We start from the raw sequence: 16522 nt of genomic DNA on the forward strand, positions 1-16522 counted from the left end.
CCACAGCAGTGGTCGAGTCCCATCCCTGGAGGTATTTAAGAAAACTGTGGATGCTGCACTAAGGGATATGGCTTAGTGATGAGAATTGCAGTTGTACCATCAGCCTGACCTACCGAGACCTTGAACGTCTTCTCCAACCTAGATGATCCTGTGGTTCTTAAGACCCAATAAAATAATAATGACACAGAACAACAGCCTATTATTGACACGTATGACAAAGCATGCTATAATGGGAGATCACTTATTTAAGAACACTAGCAAGAATTTACCAGTTGCACTGTTTGGGCTAGTCATGTTTTTCCTCTTAGCTAGACCAATTTTCCAGTTCTGCTTACATTCAGCTTTTAAGCTCTGTAATAAAACCTACTGAAGGGACTAGCTCTGACCTTCTGCAAAGTACTATACAGCAGATAAGAGTACTCAGAACTCTTCTGTTTAATAAATATTGCAAATATATAAACCTCAATAAAGTTATTATTGATGAATGAAATCTTAGTTTTGACTGGCAAGTTTTTGACTTTTCTTCCTAGTAGATGATATAATGCCATACTTTGGATTTAGAAGAACAAGGTTGATAATGCACTGGTGTTTTAGTTGTTGCCGAGCAGTGCTTACACTAAGTTAAGGACTTTCCAGCTTTTCATACCACTCTGCCAGAGTGGAACCTGGTGAAGCACAAGAGGCTGGAATGGGACAGAATCAAGACAGCTGACCCCAAATGGCAAAGGACATATTCCATACCACATGGTGCCATACTGAATAATAAAATTGAGGGGCATAGGTCAGGAGGGCTGCTGCTACTCCTCCATCAGCTGGTGGTAAGCAACTACATTGTGCATCACTTGCGCCGTATTTTCTTTTTAATCACTATTTTTTCCTTCAATGTCTGTCCTAATAAACTTTCTTCATCTCAACCCACAAGTTCTACCTTTTCTCTGCATCCCACTGCAGGGGTGGTATGCAAACAGCAGCATGGTGCTCAGCTGCCTACCAGGTTAAGCCACAACATGTGCAAACCAGCATCACACCATCTTATTGCCATAAAATGAAGTCAAAGTCTGCAATACCAATCCCATACAATCATATACATCCCAAGTATTTAACACATTAGCTGCATTTTCAGCTTAAATGTACATGCAATCTTTAGTAAAGACTGCATTGTGTTCAAGTAGATCAGTTGTAACAATCTAAATCAAAACCAAACTAAACTGGAACTGTGTCAGAATTGTCAAAATTTCTAACAGGGTCCTGGGAACATCTTCTTTCCTGTTCATGGCATTCTTGGTTCATGTACCAACAGAAAATTCCTGCTTGTTGAGAAACAGACTGTTATTTCATTGCTGTCTCAAGAAAAGAAGTAAGGAAAAGATTTTTGGTGCTGTTAACAATATTACATCCATGTCAAATTGCACAGAACTAGTACTAGGGAATTGGGAAGTAATAAGATGTTTGTGAAATGCTTACTCATCTTTCTTAATGAAGAACGATACTCAAAGTTGAAATGAAAATCTGCTGTCTTTTTTCCTCCACAATCTTTAGCAAAATATTCCAGCACATTAGAGATTTCATATTGGCTTCGTCACCATACTGTAAAGTATTAGTGTAAATCATGATGGAGACAGAAGAAATACACTGAGACAGGCACCATTTTGGCAGACAGCATCATAGAAAGATTGTGCCAACGCATGTAAAAAATAAGGAGGCAAATCAACAAGCCATGCTGGCATAGTGCAGAAGTTACAAACTCATTCAAAAACCTCTGGACAAGGTTTGGATGTTGTTACATTCATAGAAAAAGCTTTTACCTCCCCAGGGAAACTGCAGTGAGCAGCTTCCACATTTGTTCATGTCTGAGTTTCCAACTGAGCCAGAGTTAGCGAGTCACAATTCGTGTTTGTATGTTGTGTTTTGTTCTTTTTACATTAACTTCAGACATCACAGTTATTAGAGGGTTTTTTTTCCTTTTCACTGGAATTAAGTCTGTGAGAATGGATGAAGCTTAACATTGAATACTGCAATAAACAATTGCTGCAATTTTCACCCTTGACATCTCCAGAATCCCTCTTATTTGTTGATGATAAGAGACAAGTTAATCTCATTTATGATATTCAAATGGGAATCACAATATTATACATTTCAGTATTCACAACTCTCCTATGCATTTAGCTGTCAAAAGCAATCATGACATTAGCAATACGGAATCTCAGGCAAACATTTTCTAGGAACTATGGTTTTAAGCAACAAAATAAGCAAATGTATGTTTATGTAAGAGATGCACCTTTGCAACAATTTACTTTTGAGCACATTAAGCAATAGACATCACTGCAAATCATGTTTTTGTCATTTAAGTTTCGACATCCATTCAGTTTTCAGGTTCTTGAAAACAAAATAACCGCTTTCTGATGCAAGTCCATAGAAAAAATACATTTTCTCCAGTGACACAAGGGAATGGCGTAGAGCTGAGACAAGGGAAGGTCAGGGGCTTAGGGAAAGGCTCTGCCCCAGAGGGCATGGAACAGGCTGCCCAAAGGCAGTGGGCACAGCCCCAAGCTATCAGAGTTCAAGGGGTGTTTGGACAACTCTTTCAAACATAGGGTTTGGATTCTGAGTGGTGCTGTGGGGAGCTGGGAGTTGGACTCAATGATCCCTGTGGGTCTCTTCCACCTCAGGAAACTCTATGATTCTGTATGTTCATCCTTTGACTGCACACAGTATAAAGTTTCTGGTGTAAAGAACTAGTCAATCTGAAACAAGCTCCAGCAATAACTATCTAAGCAAAGATACCACAGGTCTACATAATGCTTAATATGATTAGTTGTGCTTACATGTGCTTGTATAAACATAACATACCAAGACATTAGCACATAAAATAAGCATTCAATTAGTCTATGATATCTCTGGCACCTCAAGTGGATTTTAAGAATATTCTTTTTCTGAAAGAGCAGTGAACTACAGATAAAAATTGGAATTCCTTACTTTTACATAAGAATATTTCATAGTCTGTTGAAATGACTCTTCAGATGGAACAGAAGATCTCTTGAACACACAGACACTTATGCTTAAATCACACAAAAACAATAATTATGAAATTAAAAAATCTGAAAATAATTAATGCATTATTCTTACAAAACAAAAATGAAGGGAAAGAATAAAAGCGCACCCTGAAGGAACTCTTCCCATAAGCCATTCAGAATGTGTTCAGGTGGGTTCAACTTGTAAGAGAATTCTTATAGCACCAGAAAACATGCAGGAACAATAAAGGTTGAACATACATCTACAGTTCTACTGCACAGATATTTATTAATGAATGTAAGATATAAATAGTTCTGTATGTGTTTTTCCTTTCATTGTTGCTAGAAACAAAAAGCACATTGTAAGTATGATCCAGATAAAATAAGCCCTATAATATCTCCCTGAAAGCCCTGATTGCAGACTGAATGAAGAATGTAGCCAGAAGCTGTTCCAGAAGAAAGCATTTAGTCTAAATGTATGCCAGTAACTTCTGCAGTTGCTTGGCAGAAAAACACCTCCAAACTTTAAAAACAATGAGAAAAACAAGAAGTGAGCCGCTTGCTTAGATACACCAAAATTACATCGTTACAAATAAAGGATAGTTTTGCTCAAAGTCTTCAAAAGCAAGTCGCACACGTGAAAGATTTTCTTCCAACATAAGAAAAAGCACAAGGCATAATGCTTGCTTAAAGAGAAAAGAAATGAATAATTTTTTTTAACATCTCAGACAGCAATTTAAGGCCTGAATATTTTCAGCTGTTACACTTAAGCAGAATCATAAAAGAGCTGTGACAGAGCAGCGTAGAAGCAGCCTCCTTTCTGTGCTAAATGCTCCACTTCCTATAACAGGAAAACACAATTTTGACACCATTACACCAGATCTGATTCAGATGAAATTTCAGACTTCCTCCCCGTTTTTCCTCTTCTAGATGGTATTTTCTGCTTTGTTCCTTTCCAACGCCCTTTTCCTGGATTTTACACACAATAACTAATAGAAAATTACTGTGTTACAGTATCAGTTTCCTGCTGCATGAGGAAATGCTGAAGGCTGACTCCCAGTAGCTAATAAAGAAAAACTGACAGCATAAACATCACAGCACCTGAGTCAATAAAGAATTTAATGCAACTTTTCCAATAAAACCATACAAGGTCTTCCCTCCATGACCCCAACCACAAAGCCTTCCATAACAGAACCACTCACAACCCTACTCAAGCATTTGCTCTGTAAGCAGTACTCTAATTTGCAGGATATTAAACGACCTACTTTTTAACTCGTTTAAGTTATAAGCTAATAATGTTTCGTCATCATTAAAAACAAACATGGCGTAGGATCTTCTAACAACAGAACAGCTCGGGTGAATGTTTACTGTAGGCCAGCAATGATGCAGACAAGTTTATCTGGACAGAATTTCCTTAACTGCCCTTTCAGGAATCAAACTCCTTCAATTCACGTAAGGATGTTCTCATTTACTGAAAAGGAAAAGGATACCACGCAGGGTATTAATAAATGAAAACTTAAGGGTAAATTAAGGGAGATAGTATGAAATACTGGGTTCACAAAAAGACAAAAATCAAACAAAGTCTGTAGAAGAGAGATCGGGTAGGTAGCCTAGTTCTAACATAACAAAAACCTCCAGAGCAACAAAGAATCCACATCGTAACTGTCAGGCTCATTCTTGCCAGAATCATTCTGAGCCTCCCAAGCAAGAACAAAATCACTGGAAGCACTAGCAACCAACCCCATCCTCAGTCACCAAACAGCGAGCTAATTGCACCCTCCAAACCACAGTCAGCAGGACTAAAAAGTCAGAAAGAGTGAAAATGTTTTTGTCTTACGTCCCTACTATTGATTCCGGATATCAAAGGAGAAAATGTTTCTAATTTTCTCATTAAGGCACATGGTTAAAAAGAACTCTTCTCAATCAAGCTCTATTTCCCAGCCATCCTTCTCATTTTTACCAGAGTTTTGCCTACTTCTGTTTTATGACAACCATATCCAGTTCCAACCTAAACAGGATTCCATAACATGTATCAGAATGCTCTCATCTATCTGTCTTTGATGCAACTGCACCCAGAAGATACACCAATCTACACTAAAAGAAAAATACATAGGTAAAGAAGAAACGTTTGTTAGATGATTTACTATGAGTCTTCTTTCTAATAAAGAGATAGCTGTCACACTAAAGGGACACCAGAAAGAACAGAAGAACGCTGGCCTTCCTCCACTGAATAGAGAATGTCCCTCGTTAGTGGGGAGATAGCAGACGTGGAAGGAGAGAAAGTTTTATTTCTAAGGGTTCTGCAACTAAGCACGTTTAAGAAACTGCAGTTTCTTGTATCTGGATGTTGGGAAAGTCACAGTGTTAGAAACGTATGATTCTATTACCAAGCTCAGCTTAAAATAATTCTCTTCGTCTCCCCATTCTTTCTTTCTCCATCAAATAGACTGGGGAACTGACCCAGATTGAAATGTAAAGTCACTTCTAACTTGGACCTGCGTCCTCAATTCAGTTCACTGCACAGCCCCACAAACCCCTTCAACAGAGCTGAAGCGATGTTTGTAGCCTGGATCTCGGGGGGAGCAGAACAATGGGAGAGAAGAAAGATGGGTTTGGAAAAGTGCCCTCGCTGAAAGGACCACTCAAGGCTACCATCACTTAAGGCATTACAGTTAGGGTTTCTCAATTCTTTCTGCTCAAGTAACACAGAATGCGAGTCCACAGTAGCTAATGCATCCATTACACACATTTCACTTCAATTAACACTTCCACTAGACACAATATTGTACAAAACTGTTTTACTTCTACATCATAGTAAATCCAGTCTGACCCACTCGCTATTGACACACTGTAAGCATATATAGGTCTTTTATTTCAAATACTTCTGGTTCACCACATCCTCCTCAGGATATCCTATCAACAAATTCAAGCCAAATAACATTAGCCTCACTCACACAGACCCCACAGCAGACTGGGTGCCACCCTGAAGGCATACTACAGCACTAGCCAGCAGCACTTAAAACATTAGGGGTCATGGAGCAGAATGAAAGCCCAGAGTTAGTAAATATGACCTTTGTTTCCAGTCCTTTCTCAGTGAAAAAAAAAAAATGGAGAAGAAACAGCCTAGACTCACAGAGCTCGCCTACCTCAGTAAAGGAATAACTTGCAAGACAACGCTAGCTTACCAAAAACCCATTAAAATAACTTTGTCCTTCAGTTTTCCATGTAAAACTCAACGCTGCAACAATTCAAAGTAATAAATTTTCAGCAGACTATCAAAATACTCTTATGTTATTTTCCCCTTAATTTTCTATCCCCATTTCCTTCATTCTCAGCATTTTGTAAGGACATCTTTATGTGTGTGTGTGTTCGACATTATGTCTGTTGCAAAGCCTGATAAACATCTCAAATATGTTGATGCTTTCTTTCAAACCCACAATTACGGTTCACTTTACCAAAGGCCACAGCACTTGGAACTTCTTGGTGCCAACTCAACTCAGACATACCGCGCAATGCAGCTCACTCCCTGGATGTACCTTCCACCCCCAAATTTTCCACTTAGGCAAATTAATGATTAGGAAAGATGGGATACACCCAAAAACAGAAAACCACTTATTCAGCAAGTCAGAAATGGAGACATTGGCACTGAAACTTATAGTTGAAAGCAAAATGTATCCCGAAAAGAATCCCAGATTTCAGCTGCCTGCTAGCTACTGTAAATATCTCAGGGATGTCCCTAAGATGATTTCTACTGAGAACAAATGGTAGCTTGTTAGAAATAAAGCAAAGGCAGGGTTGATAAGGAACAGACAGCTCCTTTACCCCTCTGATGGATTTATTCCCTCACGTTCAATATTTCTTCAAAAAGGATGCCACTTCCATTGAGAATTCAGCTGTTCTACATTTTAAGAACTCAAGTGCTCCAGTAAAGCCTGACTTAAGTTTTAGAAGCTGATACAGAAATGGAAAGAAAAACAAACATACTGTTATTCAGCACTCTAAGGTGCTTCACAATAAAAGAGCAGCAGCTAGCAATCCAGAAACACACTGATCAAACTAACTGGATTCCCACATACATCGTTGAACTCATTATGTTTACGCTCTGCATGCCTATCTTTTCACATGTAAAAGAGGGCATCTGAAATGCATGCAACTTGAGAGCCTGCCTTGCAGTCATGACTCTCCTCCCATAAACATAACCAACAAAAATAACAATTAACATAGGTGTCCCACAATCCTTCCAAAACATTTTCTTAGTAAGAAAGTAAGCGAGGTTTGTTTTCCTTCCAGTGGCACAAGCAGGCCTTCTAAAGGCTGCTTTCTCTTTTTAATTTAAAAGGATTTAAGACAAGAAGAAGCATTCACCACCTCAATTTCCATCGTTGATACAATACATAGAAATCCATCTTGCCACTGAAATAATAAGCAGATTAAAAAAAAAACAAACAAAAAACATCTCCATTGTATGAAAAAAACACAAATTCCACATATTTGAGGTAAGTTAACATGAACAACTGTAGTTACCTTGAGCTGAGAGAATGCAGCCCTCATCTGGGTATTGAATAACACATACAAATATAAGCTTTTAAGATATACCATGAGAAATTAAACATTTCTAGGAACAACAAAACCTTGAAACTGAAATTCACATTAATGCCTGTCGAGGCTTTTTCAGTTGAAAATCAGAAGAAGGTGCCAAAATCTGTAGAAATCCAAAAGAAATCAATATCGATGCCAAAACTGAGGTATTATTTTGCCTTGCATGACAGTACCATCTGCAGAAACTAGCTCATGATAATATTTGACCTTGGCCTACAAGCAAGCTTCATTATTTCAAATTAGTTATTTAAAGCAGCAGGGGTAGGTATAAGCTTAACACAAACTCCCAAGGAAGAGAGAGTTATACTTAACTACCTTCTTCCTCATCATGAACACCTGCACATACATTTAGATGAAGTTTCCATCTAAGACTAATCTTGGAGCTGTCAGAGTTGTGCAATAATGACAAGCGCAAAGGCTAAGATGTGTATTAAAGAAAGTGCTGTATTGCCTACATTCTGAGCCATCATTTATCTACCAAGTAAAATACTACAAGATCCATTCACAGGAATTAATTGATCAGAAAAGAATAATTATCAAAGATATTGTTTCATTTATTTCAGAACCTTACTGCTGAGACCACTGGACTATTAATTTCAGAAGCAAATAAAAGTGAAAAAAGTCACCCTACAAACAGCTGTACTGACGATATTTTCAGCCAGCAACTTCTCTCCATCTTGGTTCACAAGGTACTAGGAAACAGCTTCAAAAACAACTTTTATTTGTAATTTCACTAACAGATTTTCATCTCCTTCCCGCTATTAATTCATTCCATAACCCCACAATGCTACAGCAGAAATCGCATTTAATTTTGGAATTCAAAAACCTGAAGCACTCTTGAAGAAATTTTGTTTCATAACATTGCTGTTGCTTGTCATTGATGTTTGGAAAGCCCTCATCAGTTTACTCTAAGAGAGGAAAGTGACTTTCATCTCACTGCAGAGTGCTCTGCACACCAACTACCTCTACGTTCAGTATCATTCCCAAACAAAACCAGATGACAACAAGGAAGTATTTAACAACTCCAAAGAACAAGAGTGGCACAATGAAATGATAAACAAAAAAAATATAAAAATATCTGGAGAAAAATGAAACTATCATCAGGGTACAATGCTGTACAGATACTTTGTAAACTCAAACTGAAAGTACTGGAGCACTAACAAAAACAAAACAAGCTGCTATCTCACCGTATGGGGGAGAAAGCCAACCAGTAATCTTGAGAGAGTTGTGCCTAAGGCACGATTTCTAGTTCATCACACAGAATTCAGTAGGAAACTTGATGGATACTGACAATTCATCTCACATACAGCTATCACAGCTGTTACATTACTTTTTATTTTAAACAGTATTTTCCTTTCATTTCTCCTGCATTCTTCGCTGCATGCAACAGGCTCCTAGAAAGAATGAAGCAACCAGATCTAAACTTCCAGTACAACAGTTAGTGGCATTTACACGCATTTTCTTTTCCTTTCTTTTGCTTTAACAGTTGCAAACACCCTACCAATACTGCAGGGGTCACGTTTCAGAAGCTGATCATTTGACATATACTCAGGTTCCCATCACGTTTTTAATCTTTGCAAAACATTCCCTTAGAAAGAGGCATCATATTACAGCAGTATTAATGACGAAACACGCAGACTGCTTGTTCCAAGGGCCAAAATGCCAAATTTAGAATCTGGTTTGTAAACATAGGAATCTCACTGGCAAAACTGCAAAACAAACAGAGAATTCACTGAGGCTTTTTTGTTAAGCGTTAAACAGTAATGGATGCATGGGCATAAAAACTAGTATGTTGATTTGGACTGCAGCTCTACCTCACGTTCTATCCAAACTTCACACCTACATGAGATTTTCACCTCAGAAAAGTTACTACTGCAGGCTTACTGGTTAAAGCACAGTCTATGTAGTACGCTGGGAACTCTCCACCTGGCAACAGAAGCATATCAACAGTTCACTCACAAATGCAATTAAAATGCTTGATCCAAGTTAAAACTGAATACCAAAGCCTTTCACATTACATCCTAAATGCAGAAATAGTTTGTCAGAAATTTACAGTCAAAAACTTCAAAATTCAAGAAACCCATTAAGGAAAATACTTGGCTTGGGCTTCCCCAAAAGGCATTATCACAAAGAGCTCTTTATTAAGTACACAGCTCTTCATCAAAACTAGCAGACTTCAAAATATTCCAGGAAAGCCATTTGCAGTTTAGCATCAACCTCATACCGAAGCACTCCTAGTTACAGCTTCTGGGTGAAAAGCCACGTCAAAGAAAAGAAAACAATTCAGTAACAAACCAAAGCCAACTGCAATCTTCCTTTCGAACAAAACAAACAACAACAAAAACATACAAAAAAACCATTCTTCTGAAGCCAATCAGACAAATGTGAACAGTAACAGCAGGACTGGCCAGTACAGACAGAGGACAATAACAGATCTGTCAAAAGAGCTGGTTCTGCCAGGTTAATGACCCAGGTTAAGCACCTGAGTTTTCCCACTGATTTCCATCAGAGCGAGCAAAGTAAATTTATTCAGTGTATTTAAAACTTCTGCCTCTTGTAAAGTAATCCTTTGCTCTGCTTAGAACTGCCACAGAATTCAGCAGAGAATGATCCAATAAAGCAAAGATGATACTAGTCTTACAGCAAAAGCAAACACAGCCAACAAGTATGTGAGGGACAAGCAACTTAAAAATTTCCTTTGAACAAAATATATTCTTCTCTAATATACCAATGTACAGGTAAGTACCACAGTTTAAGTGCTTCTTCTTATTTAGGGAAATGTTGTCATCATTTCATTTTCAAGACAGCTTGTTCAAGTTCAAAAGAATATGTCGGGGGGTGTGAGATATCCAAAGCAGAATACAAAAATAGTGTATTTTCAACTTTTATAGATTGAACAAATGAACTGAAAACCAGAATCTAATCCTTCAGTAAACCTGTTAATAGATGGACACGCTTCACAAATAGGTTTCTAGTATGGCTTTTATAACTGAAGGATCATTAATTTCAACACGTGCAAGATCCAGTGTGTTCTTTTGGATATAAATGACATCTCCTTACTCATGTCTTTAATCAGATGGTACGTGGCGACCAATAAATCTCAATATTCAGAAGATGTAGGCACTCATGCTGACTGTTATGGTAAATACTTTTTAGCAGCTTATAGACTTCAGTGGGAATTATTTTTACTCCAGCAAGTAATTCCCTCTAATTTCAACAGGAATCTGGAGCCAAAATTGCTTACCTGTGGACGTAATGCAACTGATGCACAGAATCGATGGCTATCACCATTTCAGCCAAATAAAAACGAGCCATATCTTCAGGTAATCTGTCCTCAAACTTGCTGAGCAATGTAAGCAGGTCTCCTCCAACATAATAATCCATAACCAGGTACTTTGGTATAGTAAGGACAAGAAAACAGATGGAAGAAACAACTCACTGAGTGAATTTGAGACTAAAATCTAATCAGTGCATAAGAATTTATTTATTTATTAATTGCAAAAATGACCACGAGTTTTACAAATTCTGAGATCCCAGTGTATTCCAATAATTCTATCTGTTTTGGTCTCATTTAAATATTGAACCTACTTGTACATTTTTTCTTATTTATATGTATCCGTATACAGTAAATCTTACAACAAAACATTATTAGCTTCATCCAGAGTTTCTCTGTCAAACGTGGTAATGATGCTTAAATACTCAAGTCTTCAAGACTTCGCAAAATACTTTTGAATGAGAGCACCATCCTCCCAAGAGAAAAAACCCACAGATTTAAGGACGTTACAGTAATTATTACAAGTTGAACATGGTCATTTAATCCCTAGATTACAGAATAACACTTTCATTTTTGTTATTCTAGTTAAATTATCCAATTAAATCCTATCACAGATGCTCATAAGGTTTGTATGGTCCAGAATATGCAATTAGTAAGCAATGTTTGTCTCTCAAATGACAACCAAGAATCTACTTCCTGTTAGCACATACATCAAAACAATACTCACTAAATAGTTTTCATCCTGGAACGCGTAATGTAATGTTGTGATCCACTGGTTATCTCCATTCACTAACACATCTCTCTCTTCTCGAAAACATGCTGTCTGAAGGGGAAAAAAAATAATCATTATAGGCACTTAAGTAAAATACACACAGAACCACATTTTGCAAGTCGGCTATTTTTTAACATCACATGTGGAAAAAAATAAAACTCACTCTGTTAAAATGTCATTTATTATATTCTTCAAACACACCGAAATCTGTACAAAATCAAGCATCAGAAAAGCCTATTTCCTTCAAATGTGAGATGATACTACTTCTACATAGCTAAGCGATGCAGAGGGAGAAAATGCTGCTGCTTATCATTCAGTGTATGATTACGTAGATCAATAAAGATCAATAAAGGTGTTACTACTTCAATGGGACAGAAGAACTAGAACATACTAGAACATGGAGCCTTCTGTCTTAAACTCATCATGCTACCACTCTCTTGTCCTGATATATTGGAAAGAATCAAAGATGACAAAAGGTGCCATCATGCCAAATAGAACAGATGAAGAACATGAACAGTGAGAAATACTAAGGACCACCTCCTCAAAGGGGAGCACAGCTTCATAAGAAACAGAAAATGCAAAGAGAAACAATTCTGAATATAGCAAGGCATTCAATTCAATGGAAATCCTGCAACCTGCCCTGAGAAGTGAATAAAAAGCATCAACAAAAAGAACTTGACAGAATGACAATTCCACTTCTATAAACAGACAGAGGTCCCAGACCTCTGACATGGTTATTGCTGGCTGTGAGATCTGGAGAGGAAAAAACAAAGAGTGAAACAGCATTTTAGGTTGAGGCATGCAGAATACGTTCAGTATGAAGTAGATTCCTAATCAAATAAGCTGTAACAGGTCTCATTTTGGTGAATACAGTGAGTATGAATAAGGAAAAGAAATATGTTATGCTTTAATCATAGCACAATGCATGCAATAAAGCACTGAAGTCTGATTAAATACTTTAAACAAACATTGTCAGAGATTATTAATCAAAAAGTAGACTTGAGGGCAGGAGGAGAAAAAGAGAATGATCTTCAGGAGGAAGAACAGCTGCTCATGCTTCTGTTACATTTTTTCCTTCCCTGTTGGTAATCTCTTGGGATACTTCAGAGATACCACAAACTCCTCGCAAGGATGACATGTAGTTTGTCCACTTGTTACACAATTCAGAAGTTATATAATTCCAGTTGTTTTTGCCATGATTTAACAGGAGGCTGTGCATTCCTCGTGCACTCAAGACACCTACCTCTGGGCAACGTGCCTAGAGCTAACAGTAACAACTATGAGCACAGCAGATCAGTTGGAGACAGTGTGCAGCCGAGTAGTCTAAGTGGTTCCTGGACCTGGTGTTAATTCATGGCCAAAAATACACAGTAGAAGCGGTTCTTGTAATTACTCTAAGTGTTCAATTATATAAATTCATGCTTTTTTTTTGTGCCTTTACACTACTTCCAAATCAAAGAAAATTCTAGAGTAGCTGTAAGTGTATCAGTGAAAAAAAACAGTTTATATATCAATGAAACTCTGTTTACACAAGGACATAGAGTTATTTAATGTAACTAATAACTGAGCCTATTCCCTAAAGGAAGGCTTGCGTTTGTGCCCTCCCTCTCTAGCTTGCCAGAGAACCACGTGGCTGAGGACTTCCATCACAACACCCAGAGTGTCAGACAAAGCAACACCTTCTTGTGGATGAAAGGAAGAGATGCGCAACAAACTCTATTCTTTCTTCCATAGACTCAATATGCACCTCTGGGGTCTGAATTTTTCAGGAATGTAATAACTCTGGCCTTACTGAAATCTCTGTAAATGGGGGGTAAGACCAAATCCTTTATCTCAACATTGCGTGTAATCTTCATTAAGCACAGTCCGTTTGAACTGCTAGTAGAGAATTCTAGAGATCATCTGATCAAACTCCCTTATGCAGACAAGTTGGTGTTCTGCATGTACATCTGCCATGCTATCATGGCCTTCAACCAGCATAGGATTCGGGTCTCTCAGCTACTTGGTGGGGATGTCTTAGCAGCTCAGAATTTGCACCTCCGGAAGCACTGCTTCCATGTTACATAATGTGTGTCCTGATCTGGCACTGGCATAGCACAAATGCAGTCATGGTAGCAGGTCTGAGAACACAACAGGAAGCCACTGCAGACATTCAGGTTATCCTTGTGTCAGTAATGTCCGGCTCTACACCACATCTGAACTGTCAACACAGGCAAGCATTCAGAAAACTGCTCTTCATAATACAAAAGAGGACAGTGACCTCATACCTCATTTAACTTCCTTGTAATGAAGTTTTTGCATACAGAACCCTCTCAGAGTTTGCAGTGAATATCTTAATCTGGTATTTACCAGCCTCTTAACACATACTCCCTTTGTGTTTTCACAAATGAATCTCACTTCCCATGAAGTCAATACAGGCATATACAAACAACTTAATTCCGCCATTTACACATACACCTATGTGTTTATATTCTTGAACTGTGTATTTTTCCCATGTATTCCTGTTCATGCAGCACATCACTGACAGAGCCAAAATGAGTCATCGCTGTTCCAGAAGTAACGACAGCGATTCATTCATCAACATTACGAGTGACAAGTTATAGCTGCTGCACATCATGCCTTGTAATGCATTTTCCCTCCAGATGGTTCCCTTCCCTCTGCATACCCATGGATTACAAATACATGGAAAAACAGAGCCGCAATTCTTTTTAGGCTAACAGCTCAGACTTTCAGAAATTAATCTAGACTCTAGGGAGAAGTATTTTTAATACCTTTCACAGAGCAAATCTTGCAAACCTATTTATAACTTCACTTTAATGGAAAGAATTGGCAATTAAACTAACTTGAAAAGTGTACATCTGAAAATAGGGTGGAACTTTATTTCTGGTCTTTTATTTTTCACTAAAATAAAACCTACAATAAAGACGTGTGTCTTAAAGAGAAATACCTCTTTCTATTAAGATTATTCAGTAATTATTCAGAAACTGAACAAAGATGAAACTCATTATGTATGTCTAACAATAGTCTGCATGCCATCTACACCTCTTCATATAAAGGTACCGAGGGTGGAGTCACAAAATAAAGTCAGAAGGCAAAACAAAGCAGTGCCAGGGGAAGAGTTCTAAGAACACAGAACGGACTTCAGCTATAAAGGGAAATTTTCATCACAATGTTTTGTAAATTGACGTTGTTATGGAACATTCTCAAATTAATTTGAAACTTTTGTTTCTAATTTTTTCCAACCTGAATGTTGGACTTCACACACCAGGAGTTACGAGCTTCACAACTTCATTATAGCACAAAAAAATATCCCTGCCAAAGACTACTGAAATATGTGCATTATCATGTTGTTCGCATAGCAGGTAATTGTTGGGCAACTGAATAAAAGGGGCACCCTATTCAGCCCAATCTAAATCAAGACATCGTGCCATCAACCCTTCTTATAAACTGCATTAAGCTTACTTTAAAATTAATCTTCATACTATCATTAAGTACTGAAGCACCTTCTTAATCTCTATATACACAGTTTTCTAGTTGAAAAAGTAGTAATAATTCAGAACAGTAAGAGGGTACAGAATTATTATAAAGAACATTTCTGTAGTCTTACTTCAGCTCTCTTCAGCATCTCCCACTTATTAAGTATCTTCATGGCAAAAACCTTATCTGCATTCTTCAGTTTTACCACTGCAACCTGGAAAAGATAAATGAAGAATAAGCGAAAACATTAGACACTGTTTTTCACTTCAGGAAATCTTGAGGATGTTGTGTGATAGTTTTGTGGTTCAGCGTTTCTTACACTTAGCTTTATTATCCATGCACAGTACCCTACCATCTCTATCCAGGAAGAGTAACATCACAGCAGTACAGGATATTTATTCTGGAAAAGATCCAAGTCTATTTCAAGCTTTCATTAAATATCACACTTCCATTAAACATCATTCTTTCCAAGAGATGACAGATGAACAACACTATTTCTTATTACCACACTTTTTGCTCTACCATCTACATGAAGTTATCAAGGACCGTACACTTTATGTTCTTGGTCCCCTGCTTCCAGTACAGACCCGCACAGAAAAGACAACAATCTAGTAATCAGTTCATAAAACTAAAAACCAATATATTTTAGGTTAACTACACAAATTATGACTGTAGATCTACTACAATTTCCACTCTCGTTTCAAAAAACACACTGGATTTTCTCTGAAGACATGGTAAGGTATTCCTGCACATTTTTCCACCTGAAGTTCAATGAGCCTTTTTATGACCACTCTTGCCAGTGGTACAGAAACACTGAAATTCACATTTTCCAGAGAAGCAGAACTTAGAAGATACAATCCCTGCTCCTCTTTGCTGTTAAACACCACATACCATAGGCCTGCATAATATATTATCAAAATCAACTGACTCAGTCTTTTTCGTAGAAATTTATAGCTTGGGTTGATTATATTAAAAGCTAAGATGCAGTATTTTTAGGAAATTTTAAAGGAGGATATTTACATAAACATGTTTTCAACTGTTAAGATGCCCTGGGCAGGGAAAGCTCTGTGTCTTAATCCAACTGGCCATCACCCTTTCACACACTCAGAGCTGCCAATCAAAGTGAGAACAACCCACTCTAATACCATCCCAATTATAGAAGAGCTCCATTAGCAATACATTTTACCAGCCATTCCCCAACTACCCCATTCTGTCTACTCCCTTTTAAGTAATCCCTAAAGCTTCAGGAAAGAAGTTCATTTCTGCACACACTTAGTTACAAACCAGCATGCCATCAACCAGATCATCATCTTACCCTGCAGGTCAGTGACAAAAAAGATACTAAGATTGACTCCTACATTCCTTCTGCTTCTTTCATAATCAGCAAAC

The 16522-nt window shown here is 37.7% G+C and overlaps 1 protein-coding gene across 13 annotated transcripts in view; it reads right to left on the reverse strand.

The window, feature by feature from the left end:
- CDC42BPA (CDC42 binding protein kinase alpha) overlaps positions 1–16522 on the reverse strand; it is a 144908-nt gene that overhangs the window by 84068 nt on the left and 44318 nt on the right. For all 13 annotated transcript variants that reach the window (XM_072333734.1, XM_072333727.1, XM_072333726.1 and 10 more), the window contains exons 3-5: positions 15264–15347; positions 11612–11707; positions 10855–11003 (exon numbers count right to left, since the gene is read on the reverse strand). In XM_072333734.1, the coding sequence (XP_072189835.1) occupies positions 10855–11003; positions 11612–11707; positions 15264–15347 (329 nt within the window). The remainder of the gene's footprint in view (positions 1–10854; positions 11004–11611; positions 11708–15263; positions 15348–16522) is intronic.

Source organism: Excalfactoria chinensis, chromosome 3, assembly GCF_039878825.1.
Source record: "Excalfactoria chinensis isolate bCotChi1 chromosome 3, bCotChi1.hap2, whole genome shotgun sequence".
Lineage (NCBI taxonomy): Eukaryota > Metazoa > Chordata > Aves > Galliformes > Phasianidae > Excalfactoria > Excalfactoria chinensis.